Raw genomic sequence first — 23,241 nt, 5'->3', positions numbered from 1 at the left:
GGACAAGCCGATCTAAAGCCTAGTCCCTGTCACCTCATTCCCCATCAGCTTGGGGCAGGCGCTGCGCCCGGGGTGCCACCTGCCCAGAGCAGTGAGCCCAGGCAGGGAGAGCAGGAAGCGGCGCACAGGGGCCCAGCCTCCTGGGGACAGCAAGGCTGCGCTGCTCCCGGTGCCCTGCACTGGCGGGGGCACCAAGTGCTGGGCGCAGCCCCGTATGCTCCCACTGCGCCCACCACCCCACGCGGGACCTACAGACCCTGGTCACCTTGGAGCTGGGGTCCCCGGATGGAAAAGTTGCAGGTGTTGGGAAGTCGCTCAGTCCCTGGAAAGCGGCTGTTCAGATGGATTCTCTGCTTGTCAAATTCAGCCTGAAAAATCAACGGGGTGTTCAACGGCGGTTTCAAAGCCCCTCCCCCCACCCCCATCAACGGTTTGACCTTGAGCCTTTTCTGGAAGACAAAATCCCAACCTCGTCACATAAAATAATGATTTCATCAATAAGCAGCGACCCATAATAGTTACGGAAACTGGTAAGCAAAGTTAACAAGGACAAAAATTCTGAATATGGTGGCTCTTCCCCGTGCAACCCCCAGATACACTAGTTCTGTGGCATTTCCCACACGCGGCGGCCGAGACCAGCCCACAGGCCTAGAGCCCATGGCGGGGGGGGGTTCAGACTCGGGCTTCTGTCCTCCAACCTCCCCCCTCCCCCCTGATTGTCCTCAAAGCCCCCTGACCCAGTCAACTCCTGCCCTGTCTGCTGCCTGGGTGGCACCGACCTCCACCCTCACGCTCAACCGGGGAAAGATGGGGCTGACTGCATGCCCCGCCCCCGCGGATCCCGGGCTCACAGCCCCACCCCCAACCCCGTCCCCGCGGATCCCGGGGTTCACCAGCAGCCTCTCCTCCAGGTAGTCGCGAACGTCTCTCATGTGGGCCTCGTAAGCCTCGCAGTTCTTGGTCACCAGCTCCGCAGCCTGGGGACACAGGAACAGCAGAGGGAAAAAGTATGCTCAGTTGTCCTAGAACAAAGGAGAATAAAGCAGCCTTCAAGAGCGGAGGTGAGATTTACTGATAACAGAGAAGTGACATTTCCTCACAGTGCTCATTTTCTGCAACATCAGGAATAGATCATGTTTACTGAGTGCGACCGTGTGCCAGCGGCCAGGATACGTGCTTGGGAAGTTATCTTCACCTGTTCAACAGGAATTTACTTTACCAGGCCCTGCCTGACACCTCCCGGCACCAGAGATCCTGCCGGTTCCAGCAGCTCCGTTCCAGAGACGAGGACAGCATCATGCAGACGGGGGTGGGCGGGGGGGGGGGGGGGTGGTTGTGCACAGAGTGAGGGTGTTCACGGCCACGGCAGAGGGAGAGGGAGGGGCAGGTGTGTTCCCGGCACAGAGTGACGGAGGCGGACAAGGCCGGGGCGCCCAGGACAGACAGGATCAGGAGCTAAGTGCAGACTACAGATGGGGATGACCCGGTCCAGACGGGTAGGCCCTGGAGACGCACAGGCCGCAGACCTCAGTATATTGTGGAGACAGGACGCAGGACTCACTGGCTGCTCATCAGGTGCAGGGGACGAGGACCAGGCAGGACAAGGCATCTCTTAGATTTCTCCAATGAGGTGCTGGATGGCGGCAGGCACCATGGAGAGGGAGGGGAGCCAGGGAGGAGACGCGTGTGCCCGCCCAGAGGGAATGCCAAGTAAGCAGTGGGGGATGTGGGTCTCTCAGGAGAAAGGTCAGGACCTGCCCTGAGATGCCAAGTTCAAAGCCCTGAGCACAGGCTGGTGGTGGAGCTGCAGGACAGGGGGAGAGCCCCGAGGGCGATGTTAGTTGTGGAGCGGAGGCTTGGGGACATCAGGAGGTTGGCCGGCAGGCTGTATGGCGGTGGGAAGGCTGGGGAGGAGGCTGCAGGGCGGCCGGAAAGGCAGTCTGGAAAGCTGGGAACATTCTAGTGGAGAGGCACAGGAGGAGGTGCACGGAGGACACGGGCAGGAGGGGCGGTTCCTCGGCAAGCGCACAGGGAGGGAGGGAAGCCGGGAGGACACCCGGACCGGCCTGGGAGTCATCTCCGGGGAGTGGGGCCCGGGCCGGGAAAGGGGGGACAGTCAGAGAATGCGGGCGAAGGTGCAGCTGCAGCAGGGAGCTGAGGTGCCAGCATATGGGATCTCCTGCTGCAAACGCCACCCTGGAAGGACAACCAGGGGGGTGCCGGGGTGGCCCGGGGCCCCAGCAAACCTGTGGGCCTGACCGTTGGTGTCTGCTGTGAAGACGTGACAATATTTCTCATATCAGCAGAGGCTTGAGGAAAGAGCTTTCGCTTTCAGTGCTAAGCACGTGCAACCCACTCTACAGAACTCAAAAAGTATACTTCCGGGATGATGAATATAACTTGAGGTTTTTTCTAACATCAGTCCATTTATTGGGCTCACGAACATGATCTCTCCCAAAGTCCTGGGGAAACAGATCATGAGATGATGGAAAAAAATCGGCCTCAGTGCCTGGGTCCCGGCACAGAGCTCCTGAGACCCCTGTAACTTCCTAAGTGATAGGAGCTAGGAGCACCTCTTGTTCTAGTATTTAGACTTCGGTTCTTGACACAGTGTTCCTAAACCCCTCGGGATTTCCCAGGAGATACGAGTATCTTTTATTCTAACGTGGAGACTCCGGGTGGGCTCTGGGAGGGCACTGGTCACTGAGTCATGATTAGAGGCTTGGAATTTTCACCCCGCTACCACATTCTCCGGAGGGGGTGGGGGGGGCGCTAAACATGGAGTGAAGGACTGATCAGAGCCTCCACAAAAATCCCAACAGCGTGGGGCTAGAGAGCTTCCGGGTTGCTGAACACATGCAGGTGCTGCTGGGATAGCACCTCCCCCACACCTTGCCCTGCGCGTCTCTTCCGTCCGGATGTCTGTCTCCTTTATCACATCCTTTCACACTCAACCAATAATCTAGTGAGCAAAGTGTTTCTGTAACTTCTGTGAGCCGTTCTGGCAAACTAACTGAACCCGGGGAGGGGGTCACGGGAACCTCAGATCTATAGCTGGCTGCTGGGACAACTGGCGTGTGACGTGGGGCTGGTGGGGGCAGTCTTGGGGGCCTGAGCACTTGGCCTGCGGGGTCTGACGCCATCTCCAGGTGGACAGTGTTAGAGTTGAGTTAAACTGTAGGACACCCAGCTGGTGCCCCAGAATTGTCCCCTGTGGAAGCCTTCCCCCCCGCACATCAGGTGTCGGGGTGTCGTGCATGGGGGAGTAAAGGGGACACCCCTGGAGCAAGACGCAGGTTTTCCTACACATGAGACAAAGCACCCGCTCCACCTGTCCAAGCTCAGCAAGGCTTACCTTTCCGAGGCCGGCAATCATTGGGGTGTTCTCTGTCCTGTAAGAGACAAGGGATTCATTCAATCCTATTTCCATGCAAAGCAACTAGCAAGTGTCCCAGGAAGGAATCCTGTCTGCAGAAGTCATGAATTAAAATAAAAACATAATTACACCAACATTCTTCCTAGACATGTGCCATGTGGCACATGTGCTCAGTGGCAGCCGTAGGCCCCCAAACCCTCCATGTGGACACTCCCGGTCCAGTCCCAGTTGACACGGCCCATCTTGGGCAATATTATGTTGGGTGTCCACAGTGACCATTCTGTCTGGATCCTCTTCCCACCCAGGAAAGACCCCTCCTCCAACTGCAGACCCCAGGGCCTGCCTCTTTGGGCCTCCCTGTCGAACCAGGCAGGGGTCCAAAGACCTCAGCTCAACACTGCTCCCTTCAGCTGAAGCTTCTCAACTATCATACGGGACGAATCCTTTGCTATTAGAGATTGTGTGTGTGCAGGAGAGGGACAGGAGGGCCCCTGCAGGCGGGTGGCTCTCGCTCAGACCTAACAAGCTAAAAGCAGAACTCTTCGCTCTATTTTCATTAACTTATTAATTTTCTTAATTTTAAGTTTTGGCTACACAAAGTTTTCGTAAACATTTGGGGCTGGCGGCTGCTTGCTGCCCAGTAGATAAGGGGACAAGTGAACTCAAAGCGCAGGGTAGTACAGGTAACGTGACCCTGCTGAGCTTCCTTTGACAAGTTTATTGGTCAGTTGTGTCCCCGGAGACGGGCTCTGACACCTGGGGAAGGTCCGGGACATTCCCTCTTTAGACCTCACCCCACTCACCTGTAGGGCAGCTCGTCCAGACCAAGAGCACCTCTCAGAGGCCTACCACCTGTGACTGCCTGGGCAGGGGCTGCCCACGTGGAAGAGTCAGGACCCCCTGTAGAACCTGGAGCCTTCCCTCCCTCGGGGCGTTCGGGTAGCCCTCTACCCTCCATCTAGAGCAACGCAAACCCTGCTTCCCCCTCCCTGTCCACCTACTGAGCTTCCAGAACACCTGACGTTCTGCCCTTTTTTTTTAAACTTTTTTTTTTTTTTAAGAGAATGTAGAGTCAGATGTGGTTATAAGAAATACTATAGAGGCATTCTGTCACTCAGCTTTGCCCTAATAACACTATAGCACAAGATCACAACCAGGATACGGATAAGATACAGAACATTTCTGCCACAAAGGTCCCCTCGTTGGCCTTTTATAACCAGACCAGCCTCCCTGCAGCCCCACTGCTTCCTTAACTCCTGGCAACTGCTAATCTGTCCGCCACCTCTAATTTTGTCATTTTCAGAATGTTCTATAAATGGAATTAGAGAGCTATAACTTTGGGGCATTGGCTTTTTTCATACACCATAATTCGCCGGAGATTCTGGGCTGTCGTGTGTATCAAGAGTGAATTCTTTCTCGTTACTGGGTAGTGTCCACGGTACAGATGTGCCACAGCCTTTTAGGCCATTCACTCATTAATGGACATCTGGGTTGTTTGCACTTTGGGGCTATTATAAATAAAGCCACTATACACACTCGTGTACAGATTTTTGTGTAAATACAAGTGTTCATTCTCTGGGATGAATGTCCAGGAGTGAAATTCCTAGGTTGTATGATGGGTGCATATTTAATTTTAAAAGAAACTGCCGGGCTGTTTTCCAGAGTGGGTGGACCACTTCAAACTCCCATCAGCCATGTATGAGTGATGCTGTGTCTCTGTGCTCTCAGCACTCGGTGTTGTCACAGGGTTTTGTTTTACCCATGCTGATAGGTGTCGGATGATGCTCACTGAAGTTTCTTTTGCATTTCCGTAATAGCTAACGATGTTGATTATCATTTCATGTGCTTCTTTGCTGTCTGTGTATCTTCTTTAGTGAAATGCCTGTTTATGTCTTTCGCCCATTTTTTGACTGAATTGTTTGGGGTTTTGGGCTGTTGAATTTTGAGTGTTTTTTATATATACTAGATACTAATCCTTTGTTGAAGCCGTCATTTGAGAACCTATTCTCCCAGTGCACAGCTTGTCTTTTCATCCTCTTAACAAAGTCTTTTGCAGGGTGAAAGTTTTAAATCTTGATGAAGTTCAGTTTATCAATTTTCCTTTTTATGGATACTTTTGGTATCAAGTCTAAGATCTCTTTGCTGAGCCCTAGAGCCTGAAGATGTTTTCCTGTTTTTGTTTTCTAAAAGTTTTACAGTTTTATGTTTTACATTAAGTTCATCATGTATCTTGAGTTAATATTTTGTAAGATATGAGACTTAGATGGAGGGTGGTTTCCTGACCAAGGATGTCTAATTGGTCTAGCACCATCTGTTGAAAGAGAATCTTTCCTCCACTGAATTACGTTTGTATCTTTGTCAAAAATCATTTCGGCATATTTCTGATTGTATCTATTCTGTTCCATTGGTTTACTTGCTGGGTTTTTGTCAGAGACTGGACTAAACATTTACCAGTTTGGGGAGAATTGACATCTTTATATACTGAGTCTTTTGATCCGTGAACAGAGTCTATCTCTCCACTTACCTAGATCTTTGCTCTCTTTTATCCACATCGTGTAGTTATTGGCTTACAAGTCCTGTACGCATTTTGTTAGCTTTCAATTTTTGAGTGATTATAAATGGTATTGTATTTTTTAATTTTGTTGTTCATATGTTCATTACCAATGTACAAAAATATAGTTGATTTTTGTATGTTTGTATTGTAACCTGTGATCTTGCTGAATTCACTTATCAGTCTTAGGCGTTTTCTTATATACTTCTTGGGATTTTCTACAGAGACTATAAATAGGGACAGTTTTATCTCTTCCTTTCCAATCTGTATCCCTCATATTTCCTTTTCTTGCCTTCTGCACTGACTAGAACTTCCAGAACTGTTGAAAAAGAGGTAAGCGTGGACATCCCCAGATTGTTCCTGATCATAGGGGTAAAACATTCAGGCTTTGACTACTGAGTATGATGTTAGCTGTAGATTTTCTTGTAAATGCCCTTTTCAAACTGAAGAAGTTCTCTGGTCATATCATTGTGAGACTTCTTAATGAATAAATGTTGAATTTTGTTAAATGCTTTTTCTACATTAAATGATGTTATTTTTCTTCTTTACTATGCTATATTGCATAGATTGATTTTTGAATACTGAACCAGCCTTGAATTCCTAGAACAAACTCCGTTTTATTGTGGTGTGTGTATTATTTTTATATATTGCTGAATTCCATTTGCTAATATTTTGTTCAAGATTTCTGCATCTGAATTCATGAGGGATATCTGGTCCATAGTTTTATTTTTTTATACCACCTTTGTCTGGTTTGGGTATAAATTCATAAAACGAATTGGGGAAATGTTCCTTCCTCCACTTTTCTAGAAGAGACTGCAAAGAAATGGTGTTAATCCATTAAATGTTTGGCAGAATTCTCTCATGAAACTATCTGGCCCTGGAGATTTATTTTTGGGGGGTTTAAAGTTACAAAATGGGGGCGCCTGGGTGGCTCAGTTGGTTGAGCGTCTGACTTCAGCTCAGGTCATGATCTCACGGCTCGTGGGTTCAAGCCCCACGTCAGGCTCTGCGCTGACAGCTCGAGGCCTGGAGCCTGCTTTGGATTCTGTGTCTCCTTCTCTCTCTACCCCTAACCCACTCACATTCTGTCTCTGTCTCTCTCAAAAATAAACATTAAAAAAAATTTTTTTAATTACAAAATAATCTCCTTTTCCTAATAATTATAAAGCTATTTAAATGATCTACTCTCATATTAAGTAAATTGTAGTAGTTTTTTTTTTTAATTTTAAAAAATGTTTTATTTTTATTTATTTATTTATTTATTTTTTTAACGTTTATTTATTTTTGAGACAGAGAGAGACAGAGCATGAATGGGGGAGGGTCAGAGAGAGAGGGAGACACAGAATCTGAAGCAGGCTCCGGGCTCCGAGCTGTCAGCACAGAGCCCGACACGGGGCTCGAACTTACAGACTGTGAGATCATGACCCGAGCTGAAGTCGGATGCTCAACCGACTGAGCCACCCAGGCGCCCCAAAAATGTTTTATTTTTGAGAGACACAGACACACAGCATGAGTGGGGGAGGGGCAGAGAGGGAGATACAGAATCCAAAGCAGGCTCCAGGCTCTGAGCCGTCAGCACAGATGTGGGGCTCAAACTCAAGAACTGTGAGACCATGATCCAAGCCAAAGTCAGATGCTTAACTGACTGAACCACCGGGTGCCTCAGTTCTTCAAATTTATTGAGGTTTGTTTAATGGCACAGAACATAGTCTATCTTAGTATATATTCTATGGCACTTGTAAAGAATGTATATTTTGCTGCTGTTGGATGAAGTGTTCTAAACACTTCAATCGGTTGGTTGTTGGGTATGACTGAGTTCTTCCATATCCTGGCTGACTTTTGTATGGTTGTTGTATCCGTTGTTGAGAGAAGGATGTTGACGTCTCCAAGTGCAGTTGTGGGTTGACTATTTCTCTTTTCATTCAGTTCGATCTGTTTTTGCCTCACACTATTTTGCAGCTCTATCGTGCAGAGCATTGACATTTAGGATTGCTAGGACTTCTTGGTGGACTAACTCTTTAATCATTATATAATGTCCCCTCTGTGTCTCTGGTAATTTTCTCTGCTCTAGAGTCTCCTTATCTAATGTTATATAGCCATTCCTGCTTTCCTTTGATTAAGGTTTGTCTGATACATATTTTTCCATTTTTTAATTTTCAGCCTCTATCAGTATATGTGAAGTGAGTTTCTTAAAGATAGCATATATACTTGACCCTTGAACAACACAGGTTTGAACACTATGCGTCCACTTTTATGCAGGTTTTTTATAGTACTATAAATGTATTTTCTCCTCATAATTTTTGCCATATTTTCTTTTTGCTAGCATACTGTATTGTGGAGAATATACTGTGTAATACGTGTGACATACAAAATATGCATTGACTGCTTATGTTGTCAGTAAGACTTCTAGTCAACAGTAGGCTATTAGCAGTTAAGTTTGGGGGGGATTTAAAAAGTTACATGCAGATTTTCAACTGTGCAGGGGTTGGCACCACTAACCCCTGTGTTGTTTGTTCAAGGCTCAACTATAGTTAGGTCAATTTTTTAAAAAATTCACTCTGCCAAGCTCTGTCTTTTAATTGCTACATTTAGATCACTTACGTTTAATGTAATTAATATGTTAGGGCTTAGGTCTGCCATTCAAATTTTTTTTCTGTTTATTCTATTTTTTATTTCTCTGTTTTCTTTTTCCTACCTCCCTGTGGGTTATTTGAACATTTTTGAGATGTTCCAGTGAGCAGAACCTTACCTCCATTTACATCCTTTTAGCCCTCCCCCATTTATAATTATCCTAAATATTTCTTCCACATATATTTTGAACCACATTAGACAGTGCTATCATTTTTGCTTCAGCCATCAAATATAATTAAGAAAACTCAAGAGGAAAGCCTATTTTATTTACCCATAACATGCTTCCTTCCCTTCCCTTCCCTTCCTTTCCCTTTCCTCCTTTCCTTTCTGATGTTCCAAGTTTCCTTTTTTTTACTATTTCCTTTCTGTTTAAAGAACTCCCTTTTGTCATTTTTAGCACTGGTCTTCGGAGGACAAATTCTGCTAGCTTTCCTTTACTTGAGAATGTCTTGCTTTCCCCTTTGTTCCTGAAGGGTATTTCTGCCTGTACAGGATTCTGGCTTGACAGTGCTTTTGCACTGCAACATATCGCATCACTTCCTTCTGGCCCCCGGGGTTTCTGATGAGAAATACACTGCCATTTGAATTACTTTTACTCTATAGGAAAGGTGTCATTTTTTTTTTTCCTCTAGCTGCTTTCAAGATTTTTACTCTGGCTTTCATTTTCAGAAGTTTAACTATATGCCTTGGCATAGATTTCCTTTGGTTCATCCTGCTTGGGGTTTGTTCAGCTTCCTGAATCTGTAGGTACATGTCTCTTGCCAATTTGGGAAGTTTTCAGCCATTTTTTTTTTTTTTCAAGTTCCTTCTCATCCCCACCCTTTCTCCCCTCGTTCCGGGACACCAATGAAATGAATGCTAGATTTTCTGTTATAGTCCCACAGGTCCTTGAGGCATGGTTTCAGTTTTTTCCAGTCTGTTGCCTCCCTGCTGTTTGGACTGGGTAACTCTGTTGTTCTCTTTCGGTTCACATTCTCCTTCCTCTGGTGCCCCTATCCTGCTGGTGAGCCCATCCACGGAGCTTCGGACTTTGGCTGCTGTAGTTTTTAGCTCTAAAATTTCCATTTAGTTCTTGTTTACGTTTTTTTTCTTCGCTGATGCTTCCATTGGTGTTTCTGGGTTGCAGGCTTCATCAGTTCTAAGTCAGGAGGAAGGACGCAAAAGAAAACCCAAGGAACCCACCACCATGTTCTGGTTTCTCCTTCTCATTAGCATTTCTGATGAAAGGTGCGGTCCTGGCTAAAGTACCGCCGTGTGCCACGGGGACACAGGAGCTGCCAGAAAGGAAACAAGTGCTTCTGCGCAGCCCCGCTCATCCCACGGTCATGAGGACAGCAGGACATCTCAGCGAGGACGGCTCCCGTGGTGAATCATCCCCACAGAGACCGAAGATCTGGGAGTCCCAAGTGCAGAATCCATCAGTGGGGCAAATTCTGACTCAGTAGTGACAGAGAATGGGCTACTACAGTTCTTCCGAGAGACAAAGACAAGTTACTGCCCTACAGACCAAGAGTATCAGCAGTAGGTCAGAAACTTCTATTAACCTTCTATCTTACCCTGGCCTGAAATTCCGTTCCTGTCCACCTCCAAACAGCATAGGGTACAGAGGGGTAAGTTCACCGAGTCCGCGGACGTAAAGTGCTCCAATCCTGGGACCATAGAACTGGAAAGAAAGGTCGGTCATTTATTCAACAAGAACCTTCCGAGTTCCTACTCTGTACACGTGCTGAGTGCTTAGAGGCACCCAGAGAAATCCTGTGTGCTGTGTAAGCCCCACAGCCGTGCTACCTGTCACCATTCTGGACGTGCCGGAGTCAAAATCGCCTTCGGGGTCCAGGACGGAGCCTGCACTCCCGTTCCCAGCCCAGTGGCAACACAGCTTGACTGCACATCACAGAACAGAATTCATAAAAGGAGAGCGGCTGGAACTAGAGATTGCCAAGGGCTTTTCCTGGGTACGACTCCACGTTTTTGAATCATCATTTGCAAAAATCAGTTAAGAACCGCGGCGTCAGGTCGGCACACATACTCCTTTGGAAACTAGCTGAGCACCATGCTTCAAAACAGAGGATTAAAACCACTTGAGGTTCCGGTCCACTGCCAGAAAGATGAGCAAAGCCTCAGAAGGGCGTTCCCTGCTCACGTTTCTCTCTTCCACCGTAAGGAGAAGAGCTGAACCTCTGCGTTCAGGAGCCGCGCTTTCAATCAAGTTAGAGAAGGCAACGTCTTGAACCCCACCTCTTCCGTCCCCGGGGCGGCGGAGGCGGGGGACACGAGTGGGCTGGCGAGGGGTCCGCGGGCACTCTCTGCCCACGGCAGAGAACACTCACCACCTGGCTAAAGCCACCTGCCTTATGTCTCACCTGGGCCCTCAGTACCCTCCCACAGCCCTGCCTGGCCAGCCCCTCCTGCCCCACTCTCCCCCCTGTGCCACGCATCAAACGGCACTCCAGCTGCTGCTGGCCCCCCTTCTTTAGCCCCCGCGGGCGGGGGCCGCAGGCTGCTGCACCATGTCCCCCGGGCGCCCTGGATGACAAACGGATGATCGGTGGCGCTGTGGGCCCCGCTCTAAGGTGAGCCTCGAGGTCACGGGGGGGAGGAGGCCTCCGTGGACGCACCTTGTGCCCCACGATGGTCAGGAAGTCCACGCCCAGAGCCTCCACGTCCACGCGCCGTTTCCCCAAGGCCTGCGCGGCGTCCGTGTGCACCAGAACGACAGGCAGCCCGGAAGCCGCCCGCTTCCGGTTCAGGGCTTTGATTCGCTGACTGATTTCAGCAATGGGCTGAAGCAGGGAAAAAGAAACAGTCGAGGATGTTGCTTTGATTTCATGAAAACCCAGTGAAAGAAACACAGAGTCATGAAGGAGGACAGGCGACAAACGAGAAAAACGAGAGGAGGAGGCCCCAGGTGTGGTGCCTGAGACAATCAAGCAGAGCGTGGGCTCCCTTCATCCCGCACTACGATTCCTTAAAAGGATAAACAACTCACCATGATGACACCAGTCTCATTATTGGCCAGCATGACCGTCACGAGGCACGTGGCCGGGCGGACGGCGGCCAGGATGTCCTCGACCTCCACCTGCCCGCTCACCTTGGACACCGGCACAAAGGTGACCGCTGAGGAAAAGACCCGAGGACCGAGGTTAATCTTACGAAATAACCTCTGCTGAAAGTTCACTTAGATACAGCTTAACAGAAGTATTTCCACATTAAAAAGTAACCGATTGTAAAAGGTCCAAAACCGATCAAGAAGGAGTATGAGCCGCCCGTTATCACGGTGCCCAGGAACAGCCAACCTGAAGGCTCCTCTCATGCCACTTCCGTCGCTGATTATCCGTGGGACACACTCCCCGTGCGGCTCCGGAGGGGCCCAAGAGGAGGTAATCCGCTCTTAGCTCATGAGAGCATCTTTTTTCTCTATGTTTTTAAGTTTATGATTTTTGAGAGAGACAGAGAGGGAGAGGGAGAGAAGGTGAGAAAGAGGCAGAGAGAGGAGGGACAGGGAGACAGGGAGAGAGAATCCCAAGCAGGCTCCACACTGTCAGTGCAAAGCCTGATGTGGGGCTTGAATTCACGAACCATGACATCATGACCTGAGCAGAAAGCAAGAGTCAGACGCTTAATCAACTGAGTCACCCAGGTGCCCCAAGGGCATCTTTGTTTAAAAAAAATTATCTTAGGGACACCTGGGTGGCTCAGTCAGTCGGTTCAGGGTCCGACTCTCGATTTCGGCTCAGGTCATGATCTCACGGTTCATGGGATTTAGCTCTGTACTGACAGAGCCTATTGGGATTCCCTCTCTCTCTCTCTGCCCCTCCCCTGCTCGCACATACACGCATGCTGTCTCTCAAAAAAATTTTTAAAAATTTTAATTCCACTATAACTAACCTACAGTGTTATACTGGTGGCAGGTGTACAATGTAGTGATTCAACAATTCTATACATTACTCCGTGCTCATGAATCCCCTTCACCTGTTTCACCCATCCCCCCACCCACCTGCCCACTGGGAACCACCAGTGTGCTCTCTATAGTTGAGAGTCTGTTTTTGGTTTGTCTTTTTGAATTTGTTTGTTTTCTTTCCTAAATTCCACGTATGAGTGAAAACATACGGTATTTGTCTTTCTCTGCGTAACAGGTTTCATTTAACATTATATTCTCTAGTTCCACCCATGTTGTTGCAAGTGGCAAGATTTCATTATTTTTTATGGCTGAGTAATATTCCATGGTGTATATATACATCTTTGCCATCCATCTATCAGTGGGCACTTGGGCTGCTTTCATATCTTGGCTATTGTAAATAACGCCATAATAAACATAGGAGTGCTTATACTTTTTCAAATTAGGGTTTGCACATTCTTTGGGTAAATACCCAGTAGTGTGATTACTGGATCATATGGTAATTCTATTTTAAATTTTTTGAGGAACCTCCATACCGTTTCCCACGGTAGCTACACAGTTTGCATTGCCACCAACAGTGCATGAGTGTTCCTTTCTGTCCACATCCTCGCCAACACTTGTTGGTTTTGTGATTTTTAATTTTAGCCATTCTGACAGGCGTGAGGCGACATCTCACTGAGGTTTTGATTTGCATCTCCCTGATTATTAGTGATATTGAGTATCTCTTCATGTGTCGGCCATCTGGAGATCTTCTATGGAGAAATGTCTGTCATGTCTTCTGTCCATTTTTTAATTGAATTATTTGATCTTTTGATGTTAAGTTGTGTAAGTTCTTTATATGTTTTGAATACTGACCTTTTATGGGAAGTATCGTTTGCAAAATTTCCTCCCATTCAGCAGTTTTTCTTCTTCTTTTGTTGATTATTTCCTTCACTGTGCAGAAGTCTTTTTATTTTGTTGTAGGCCCAGTAGTTTATTTTTGCTTTTGTTTCCCTTGCTTCAGAAACATATATTGAAAGAAGTTGCTACGGCTGGCGTCAAAGAAATTACTGCCTGTGCTCTCTTCTAGGATTTTTATGGTTTCAGGTCTCACATTTAGGCCTTTAATCCGTTTTGAGTTTATTTTTGTGTTTGGTGTAAGAAAGTGGTCCAGCGTCGTTCTTTTGCACGTAGCTGTTCAGATTTCCCAACACCACTTGTTGAAGAGAATGTCTCTTTCGCATGTCATATTCTCTCCTACTTCGTCAAAGACTAATTGACCATATAATTGTGGGTTTATTTCTATTGTGGGTTTTCTATTCTAGCCCATTGACCTATGTGTCTATTTTGTACCAGCACCATACTGTTTTGATCACTACAGCTCTGTGGTATATTTTGAAAGCTGGGGTTGTATTACCTCTAGTTTTGTTCTAATTGTTCAAAATTGCTTTGGCTATTTGAGGCCTTTTTGATCCCATACAGATTTTAGGATTGTTTGTTCTAGTTCTTGAAAAATGCTTTGGTATTTTGATAGGGACTGCATTAAATGTGTAGATTGCTTTGGGTAGTGTGGGCATTTTAAAAATATTTCTTTTCCCAACTCGTGAGCATGGAGTATCTTTCCATCTTTGTCGTCTTTGATTTCTTTTCTCAGTGTTTTATGGTTTTCAGAGTATAGGTCTTCCATCTGTTTGCTTATTCCTAGGTACCTTACTGGTTTTGGTGCAACTGTAAATGAGACTGTTTTCTTAATTTCTCTTTCTACTATTTCATTATTAGCATATAGAAATGCTATGGGTTTCTGCATATTGGTTTTGTATCCTGTGACCTTACTGAATTCATTTATCATTTCTAACAGGTTTTTGTGTGTGTGTGTGAAGTTCTTGGTGTTTTCTGTACAGAGTATCCCGTCAACTGCAAATAGTGAAAACTTTTGCTTCTTCCTTACCAATGTGGATGCCTTTTATTTTTCTGATCTGAGTGCTGTGGCTAGGACTTCCAGTACTGTGTGGTGAGAGTGGATAGCCTTGTCTCATTTCTGATCTTATGGGGAAAGCTCTCAGTTTTTCACTGCTGAGTATGATGTTAGCTGCGGGTTTTTCACATTATGTTGAGGTATGTTCCCTCTGAACCTACTTTGTTGAGGTCATGTTTTATCATGAACGCATGTTGCGCTTTGTCAGATGCTTTTTCTGCATCTATTAAAATGATCATAGGGTTATCCTTTCTCTTATTGAGGTGATATATCATGTTGATTGATTTGTGAATTTCAAACCACCCTTGCATCTCAGGAATAAATTCCACTTGACTGTGGTGAACGATTTTCTTAATTGTATTGTTGGATTTGGTTTGCTAATATTTTGTTGAGAATTTTTGCATCTATGTTCATCGGAGATCTTGGCCTGTAGTTCTCTTTTTTTTTGTAGTGTCTTTATCTGCTTTTGGTATCAGGTAATCCTTCTTCTGTTTCTTGGAATAGTTTGAGAGGAACAGGTATTAACTTTTCTTTAAAGGTTTGGTAGAATTCACCTGTGAAGCCACCTGGTCCTGAACTTTTGTTTGTTGGGAGTTTTTGATTACTGATTCAATTTCCTTGCTGGTCACTGGTCTGTTCAAATCTTTGACTTCTTCCTGCTTCAGTTTTAGGAGGTTGTATGTTTCCGGGGACTTATCCATCTCTTTTAGGTTGTCCAATTTGTTGCCATACAATGTTCCATAATATTCTCTTATAACCTTTTGTATTTCTGCAGTGTTGGTTGTTATTTCTCCTCTTTTATTTGTGACTTTGTGCAGGGTTATTTTTTATTTTCATGAGTCTGGCTAAAGGTTTATCGATTTTGTTGATCTTTTCAAAGAACCGGCTCCTAGTTTCACTGATCTGGTTTTTGTCTTGTTTTTAGTTTCTATTCCATTCATTTTTGCTCTAACCTTTATTATTTCCTTCCTTCTCCTGGTTATGGGTTTTGTTTGTTTTTCTTTTTCTAGCTCCTTTAGGTGTAAGGTAACATTGTTTATTTGAGATTTTTCCTTGCTTCTTGAGCTAGGCCTATATTGCTATAAATTTTCCTCTTTGAGCAGCTTTCGCTGCATCTCAAATTCTTTGGACTGTTGTGTTTCAGTTTCATTTGTCTCCATGTATTTTTTAATTTCTTTTCTGAAGTGGGTTGACCCACTCACTGGTTAGTAGCATGTTTTTTGTTCTCTTTCCAGAGTTTTTCTTGTGGTTGACTTCTAGTTTCATCGCATTGTGGCTGGAAAAGAGGCATGGTATGACTTCAGTCTTTCTTAATTTGTTGAGACTTGTTTTGTGGCCTAACATGTGATCTTTTCTGAAGAATGCTCCATGTGCACTTGAAAAGAATGTGTAATCTGATGTTTCAGGATGGAATGTTCTGAATATATCTGTTAGATCTATCTGGTCCAATTTGTCATTCAAAGCCACAATTTCCTTATTGATTTTTTGTTTGGATAATCAATCTATTGATGTAAGCTGGTTGTTAGATCTCCCTACTATTATTGTATTACTATGGATTACTTCCTTTGTTGTTAGCGGCTTTAGGTATTTGGGTGCTCCCACATTGTGTGCATAAATATTTACACACATTGTAAATGTGTAAATGTTGTATCTTCTTATTAGATTGTTCCCTTTATGATTATTTAGCGTCCTTCTTTGTTTCTTGTTACAGTCTTTGTTTGAAAGTCCATTTTTTTCAGGGCACCTGGGTGGCTCAGTAGGTTGAGTGTCTGACTCTTGATTTCAGCTCAGGTCATGATCCTAGGGTTGTGGGATTGAGCCCCATGTTGGGTTCTGCGCTGAGCATGAAGCCTGCTTGAGACTCTCAATCTCTCTCTCTCTCTCTCTGTCCCTCCCTCACACACACACACACACACACACACACACACACTCTCTCTCTCTCTCTCTCTCTCAAAAGTAAGTAAATAAACATTAAAAATAAAATAAAATAAAGTAGTAGTATGGTAAGACCATAAAGAGAAAAACTCTCCTACCAGTCCAACGGGAAAATCAACAAAAAGCCTTCATCGTCAAGTGGAGCTTCATGGCATTGTGTCCTTTATCATTATGATAAAAATACTTTCCCGTGATTCACCTTCAGGTTTCCAGGCAGATGGAAGAAGGAGGCTGAGACGTCAGTCTGTTTAAAGGAAAGTGTTTACCCGGGCTGTCTTGAGGGAGCAAAAGGCTCTTAGTTTTCAAAAGTCCGCGGTCTGCACCCGGTGTCTCAAGACTTCGTATCACAGGGGAAGGGAAAGGTGCCCAGGACTGCTGCTGGCCAAGCTCGCCCGACCCCGCGGCCTGCCTGGCTAGTCGCACCCACTGTGTCGAGCTGAAGTCGTGCAGCAGGAGCACAGTTATTCTTGTGTTTACCCCCTAAGCTGATATCTATTTGACCCTTGTTCTTCACAGAGAAAGGAGCCAAGATTTAATTAATATCCAAGTGAAGAGCCCTGCTTAGCACTGATAGGCATACGATTTCACTATGTGCATACCTGTTACGTACAAGAGTCTGAAGTATCATTCAGTAAATCAGATGACTAGTTCTACACGCTGATGACCCAGTTTGTCCCTAAGGGGGAAACTGGCAGCATTTACAGTTTACAGATTACCCCCACGTGGGAACAGGCCGTGTGGCCCCCGCACCTGAGGACCGCATGCAGGAGGGCACATGATTCTGCAGGTCCCAGGGGCGAGTTCCTCCTCTTGGAATCCGGTACTGGAGGTAAGCGGAGCTGCCCCGCGGGAATCCTGCCAGGCTGGTCACTCACCGGCCACCTGCTCCTTCACCAGGTGCTCCAGGGGCAGGCGGATGGAGTCGTGTTCCACGGTGCAGGTGACGAGGTGGGGCACGGCCCCGTCCCCCTCTGCGCTGCGGGTGTGCTGGAAGTGCTGCACCACGGAATGGATTACTAAGTTGTTGGACTGCGGAGAGGCAGCAGAAAGAACATTTGTAAGACTTGCGCTCAGGGGAGGGCGACGGTGGCACTTTCTCACATTTCATTGTCCTTGTGGCTAACGTTTAAAAAGGAAAAAAAACAGTCCCAAAGACGTTCAACTTCTGTGCTGCACCTTTTGAATTCTCGGCGACAAAGGGCTGGGGTTTCAAACTTTCGATAAAGTCAGAATTCATTTCCAGCCAGTTATGCCTGTCTGGTTAGGCAATGTTACGAGTTTTTAAATTTTATAAACCTATCAAAAAAAGAATATTGGGCCCCGGTACCCACTGCTGATGGGAGTGTAATCTGACCATTTTATAACTATCAAATAAGCCCTCTGACCCGGCACGTCTGCTTCTTGGACTTGACCCTGTTGCTATAGTTGCACAAAGCGAAATCATGTGCAGAGGTCCTTCCTGACGGGGAACCCGGAAATAGCTCAACCTCAGAAAGGCTTCAGTGTCCACCAGTAAGAGAGCCTGGCAAATAACTCATGCAACAATGTTCACTGTGCACCGAGGCATAAACACCAAGGAAACCCTTTATGTGCAGATACCGAAGGATCTCACATACAAATACACTTGCTACGTGATAGTAATTTATGAAAAGGTCACAGACATTATATACAGTAACCTATCCAATTTCTATCAAAAGGAGGAAATACACACACATTTGTTTATATATGCAAAAATATGCTTCCAAAGGTGAAAAGAACATATAAATCCAGGGGCACCGCCTGGGTGGCTCAGTTGGTCGAGCATCTGACTTCGGCTCAGATCATGATCTCACAGTTCGTGAGTTCGAGCCCTGCATCGGGCTCTGTGCTGAGAGCATGGAGCCCGCTTTGGATCCTCGATCTCCCTCTCCCTCTCAAAAATAAGGAAACATCTTTTTAAAAAGAATATATAGGGGCACCTGGGTGGCTCAGTCGGTTGAGCATCCGACTTGGGCTCAGGTCATGATCTCATGGCTCTTGAGTTCGAGCCCCGTGTGGGGCTCTGTGCTGATAGCTCAGAGCCTGGAGCCGGCTTCGGATTCTGTGTCTCCCTCTCTCTCTGCCCCTCCCCTGCTCGTGTGCACTCCCTCTCTCTCTCAAAAATAAATAAACATCTTTTAAAAAAGAATATATAAATCTACATACTTACTTTTAACGCACAGACTCTCCCTGGAAGACACTAGCAAACTAACAATATTGGTTTCTGTATCAAGAGAGGGTAAGTGAAGAGTTCAAAGTAGAAGACTTTAAAACCACAAAACAAAACAAAAAACTTATCTCAGAGAAATGTGTGTCAAATATAAATGTAAATGCAGGGGTGCCTGGGTGGCTCAGTCAGTTCAGTGTCCAACTCCTGATTTCAGCTCAGGTCCTGATCTCACCGGTTTGAGAGCTCGAGCCTCCCATCGGGCTCTGTGCAGACAGTGCAGAGCCTGGAGCCTGCTTGGGATTCTCTCTCCCTCTCTCTCTGCCCCTCCCCTGCTCGTGTTCTCTCTCTCTCTCTCAAAATAAATACACTTAAAAAAAAGATGTTTAAAAAAAAAAGGTCTTACAAATTCTTTTTTATTAGGCTTATTTCCTAAGTATTTGCTATTTTCCGTGCTCTGGTAAGCACCTGAAGCTGCTATAGAAACGCAAAGATGGAAAATGAAGGTGGACACACTAATGCTCCAGCAAGGCTTGACTTCAAACTGAACCAATTTTCCTCTTCCTCATTCTTGAAGCCTCCGCCCCTCCACTTGTTTTTCTGCAGAATCCTTTGTTCCAGGGACTCGGTATTGATTCTCAGTAATGAAGCTTGACAGTCGGCGCCATCGCTGGTCACAAGACCATCTTGAAGATGATGAACGCGGCTGGCATCCCGGTCCAGATTCCTACCGGCACTGCCTGCATCCTGTATTTTCCTATAAAACCCCTCAGCCTTTTACCCCGGGCCGGTCTGCAGTTTTGAAGGCACTAGCCTGCTGTGGCCTCCTTTGCCTGGAAAAGTGATGAAACTGTTGTCCCTCTCTGTCCCCAGACCGTCTCTGCGTGTTACATTTTGGCTCTGGAGCACAGAGGTTGATTTTCCACAACACACGTGCGTGTTGAGGGGACACAGAAACACAACTGGTTTTTGTATCTCATAACTGCTAAATGTTCTTATTAGCTCTGATAATCTAGCTGCAGAGTCTCCTGGGCTTTCTTTTCTTTTGAAGTTTATTTATTTTGAAAGCGAGGGTGTGAGCAGGGGAGGGGCAGAGAGAGAGAGGGGGAGAGAGAATTCCAACGCTTAACCAACGCTTAACCCAGGTGGCCCTCTCCTGGGTTTTCTATGTGGACAGTCACATCACCTGTGGGAAGCAAGACAGTGACCATTACTAACTGAGAAGCCATCACACTGTCTCTGAGTTTTCCTACCAATTTAAAAGTACATGGGGCACCTGGGTCACTCAATCGGTTAAGCGTCCGACTTCGGCTCAGTCCAGACCTCACAGTTCGTGAGTTCGAGCCCCACATGGGGCTCCGTGCCGACAGCTCAGAGCCTGGAGCCTGCTTCGGATTCTGTGTCTCTCTCTCTCTCTGCCCCTCCCCTGCTCACACTCTCTGTCTGTCTCTCTGAAATATAAATAAACATTTAAAAATTTTTTAAATAAAAATAAAAGTGCATCTGAAATGGCTCAAACCTCAAACTCTTAATAAGGCAACAATAAGGGATTTAAAAGACTAATTCCAGGGCAAAATAAAGGGCAAACTCTCTTCGTTGAAATGATGCAAAGCAAGTCAATGTACACACATCACAAACATCCTATCAGCCACCTGGAATTTATTTATAGGATATATATTGGCTAATTATATCAAGCTAATTTGCAAAACAGCAAGACCAAGTATCACTCTTCTTTTAAAAAAATACCAAGAGGGAATCACATTTTATGTTTTCATATGACTTACAGCGAAAAGATGGTAAGCCTGTCTAGAGACTTTACCTCGGTGCCCCCGGAAGTGAAGATTATGTCCTGGGGTTTCCCACCTATCATCTTCGCAAGGCTGTCCCGAGCTGTGTCAATAATGTCCTTGGCCTTCTTACCTCGAGAGACCAAAACGGACACTCACTACCGTGGCTTTGAGGTTTCCCAACAAACACACGTTTAGAACAACAACCAGACGTGAAGGAACCGCTCTCGGTGGGCGATTCTGAGACGACCCGTGTCCCCTTGGCGTGAAAACAACAGGCCACAACCTAGGAATGAGCCGGCGCAGGGACCCTGAAGTCCCCGCAGACGTGCTCGTCGTCTCACCAGAGGCCACAGGACAGGGGAGCCGTGGCCATCTGCCCTGCCCCCTCCCCCACCCCATCAAGACAGGAGGGCCAAAGGATGAAAGAATTTGCTTAAGATCATGCTGCAAAACACCAGAAATAAGCTCAAGAGAGCTCGTGAGCCCTCAACACAAGGTCCAATGGTGCACGACACAGGCTACTGCCTCGGGGACAGACCCACGGTCACACGGAGGCCACGCAGCCCGTGTCACCGGCTGGTGGGAGAGAAGGACCCAAATGGTATGTGGTAGCGAAAGGGCAGGCAGGAGGGGAATTCTGAGGTGTCAGTGGCCCCTCTTCCTTAGTCTGTAGAGCAAAGTTGGGTGAGTATTCAGCCCTACTTGTAAAAAAAAGGGGGGGGGGGTGGTAGCAGGCACCATGAAACCAGTCAATCATACGTAAACAGAAATGTAAAATCACGTGGTAAAAATATACAAAGAAATTCACATAACCCTTAAAAGACTATTGTATAGATTTTTTTTTTTCAATGCTTTATTTATTTTTGAGAGAGAGCGTGAGCGGGGCGTGGGGAGGGCGGAGAGAATCCCAAGCAAGAAGGCTCTGCACTGTCAGCACAGAGCTCCCTGTGGGGCTCGAACTCACGAACCGCGAGATCATGACCTGAGCTGAAGTCAGATGCTCAACCGACTGAGCCACCCGGGCGCCCAACTCTTGTATGGATTTGCCTTCTAAGTCGTGAAGGTCTGTGGTGTTTGGTGGTGCTGCTGGATTGGAGCATGACCCACCCCCCCGCCTTTCCCAACGCATCTCAAGACCTTCACATAAGCGCTCCAAGGCGATTTCTTTCCAAAGGTGGGTTTCCTAATTCACCTATTACTTTGCAAAAGCCGCCCTCTATTCACTTTTTGCCCTTCTCCACAAGCCTCCGGGCGTTTCTGAGTAAGGGCTCCTGGGGCCACGTCCCCACCACTCTGTGGCCAGGAGAGCAGCTGAAGTGACGACTGACTGTTCCGAGTGCTCAGGAGGCCACAGAGGGACCGCCACGACGGGGACAGGACGTGCCACGGCCACGCTGGACACAGGACAGCAGTTCCTTAAGGAGCCACACGTGCCCCCGCCGTGCGATGCGGCCACCCCGTCCCGAGGCATTCACGGCAGTCACTCTTCACTGAGAGGAAAGCAAGCGACGTCCCTGGCGACGGTCCCAGCAGCGTCACTGCTGACAGCCAGAAGCTGGAAACCGCTCACGTGTCCGGCAGGTGAAGGCGTGGAGACAGTGGTGCCTCCACGTGGAGGGGCGCTCTCCCCAGTGAAAGGACACGAGCTCCGGACACCCCGACAGCACGGATGCATCTGAAAACCGCTGTGCTCACTGCCGCATTCTCAGGTTTGACGACGGCACTGTGATGGGAGACAGTCCCCTCTCTTACACACACACACGGGTGGCTCCTTGTGCCTGTAACTCAGGGGCGCATGGGAAACAATGTAAATTTAGAAAGAAAGGGATCCAGGGGACGCAGCAGCACTGCTGGGACCCAGTAGGTGGGAGACGCGTGGGTGTGCGCGTTCTCACTGTCAAACGTCAGCAACGTCTGCAGCTGTTAGTGTAGCTAAGTGCAAAGGTTGGTGCTTGTAACTGACGCCACAGGAGACTCCGGACTCCTCTCTGGGTGCAAGAGGGAGTAAGGGGCGTGTGGCTCCCGCGGTCCCTTAAAGCAGCCCTCCTTCACTGGGCTGCCCCTCACACCAGAGCCCCTCGACCTCCCCCAGCAGTGGCCCGCTTCTTCTCTCCCTGGCCCATCTCCACCCGCCCTTCCGTTCCCTCTTGAACCCACGGCAATCAGGCTCCCAAATCTCCTCTGACCAAGGTCCCCGGCTGCCAAATCCAGGTCCTCACCTCCCCCCCACTGCCAGCAGCAGCTCGCAGGGTGGCTCCCTCCTCCAACGCGTCCCTCGCTGGGCCGGGGCTCCAATTCCAGACTCCAGATGGCCTTGCGCCCTGGCAGGTCCTCGGGTCCTCCCTCCCTGGGCAACTCAACACCGAACGCCAGCTCAGTGCCCGAGACTCTGCTCGCTCCCCCGGGTTCCCGGTGGGCATCTGAAACTACACCTGCTCAAAGCTGAATGCAGACTGTCTCCCCCCGACTTGTTCCTCGAAGCCCTTCCTAGCTCGGTAAACCCACAGCAACTCCATCCTTCCAGGGGCCAGGCCCAGTGAGCCTTCCCTCCTGCCTTTCCCTGTAAGTCTCTGCCATCAAGAATAGCCAGAATCCGACCCCACCCACACACCGCCCAGCCACCAGCTGAGTCAAGGCTGCTGCTGACATATTCTCCTAGCAGACCCCCGCGTCCACGGACCCCACCGTGGCCCATTCTCCAAGCGGTGGCCACAGTAATACACTTTGTACCCTCACCAGAACGGTGCTCGGCCGCCGGTAGGTCCCCAACCAATACTGCTTAAATCAGCTGTTCTCAAAGTGTGGTCTGGGGAACACAGGCTGGGGAGGGGGGGGCCAGGCACTTTCAGGGGTCCACAAGGTCAAAACCGGTTTCAACTTAATACTAAGACACTATTTGTCTTTTTATTCTCATTTTCTCC

General features: G+C 47.5%; 1 protein-coding gene across 3 annotated transcripts in view; it reads right to left on the bottom strand.

The window, feature by feature from the left end:
- Positions 1 to 23,241, bottom strand: part of SCLY (selenocysteine lyase) — a 33,115-nt gene that overhangs the window by 4,069 nt on the left and 5,805 nt on the right. Inside the window, exons 3-10 of one of the 3 annotated variants that reach the window (XM_003991297.6) lie at positions 20,350 to 20,450; positions 17,221 to 17,374; positions 11,548 to 11,675; positions 11,177 to 11,341; positions 10,115 to 10,221; positions 3,356 to 3,392; positions 894 to 977; positions 266 to 368 (exon numbers count right to left, since the gene is read on the bottom strand). In XM_003991297.6, coding sequence (XP_003991346.2) covers positions 266 to 368; positions 894 to 977; positions 3,356 to 3,392; positions 10,115 to 10,221; positions 11,177 to 11,341; positions 11,548 to 11,675; positions 17,221 to 17,374; positions 20,350 to 20,450 — 879 coding nt within the window. The remainder of the gene's footprint in view (positions 1 to 265; positions 369 to 893; positions 978 to 3,355; positions 3,393 to 10,114; positions 10,222 to 11,176; positions 11,342 to 11,547; positions 11,676 to 17,220; positions 17,375 to 20,349; positions 20,451 to 23,241) is intronic. The other 2 variants (XM_006935737.3, XM_006935738.5) reach the window with 2 other exon arrangements.

The sequence above is a fragment of the Felis catus genome, chromosome C1 (genome assembly GCF_018350175.1).
Source record: "Felis catus isolate Fca126 chromosome C1, F.catus_Fca126_mat1.0, whole genome shotgun sequence".
Classification (NCBI taxonomy): domain Eukaryota; kingdom Metazoa; phylum Chordata; class Mammalia; order Carnivora; family Felidae; genus Felis; species Felis catus.
The sequence above is the reverse complement of the archived record's forward strand: the minus strand, read 5'-3'. Positions and strand labels throughout refer to the sequence as shown.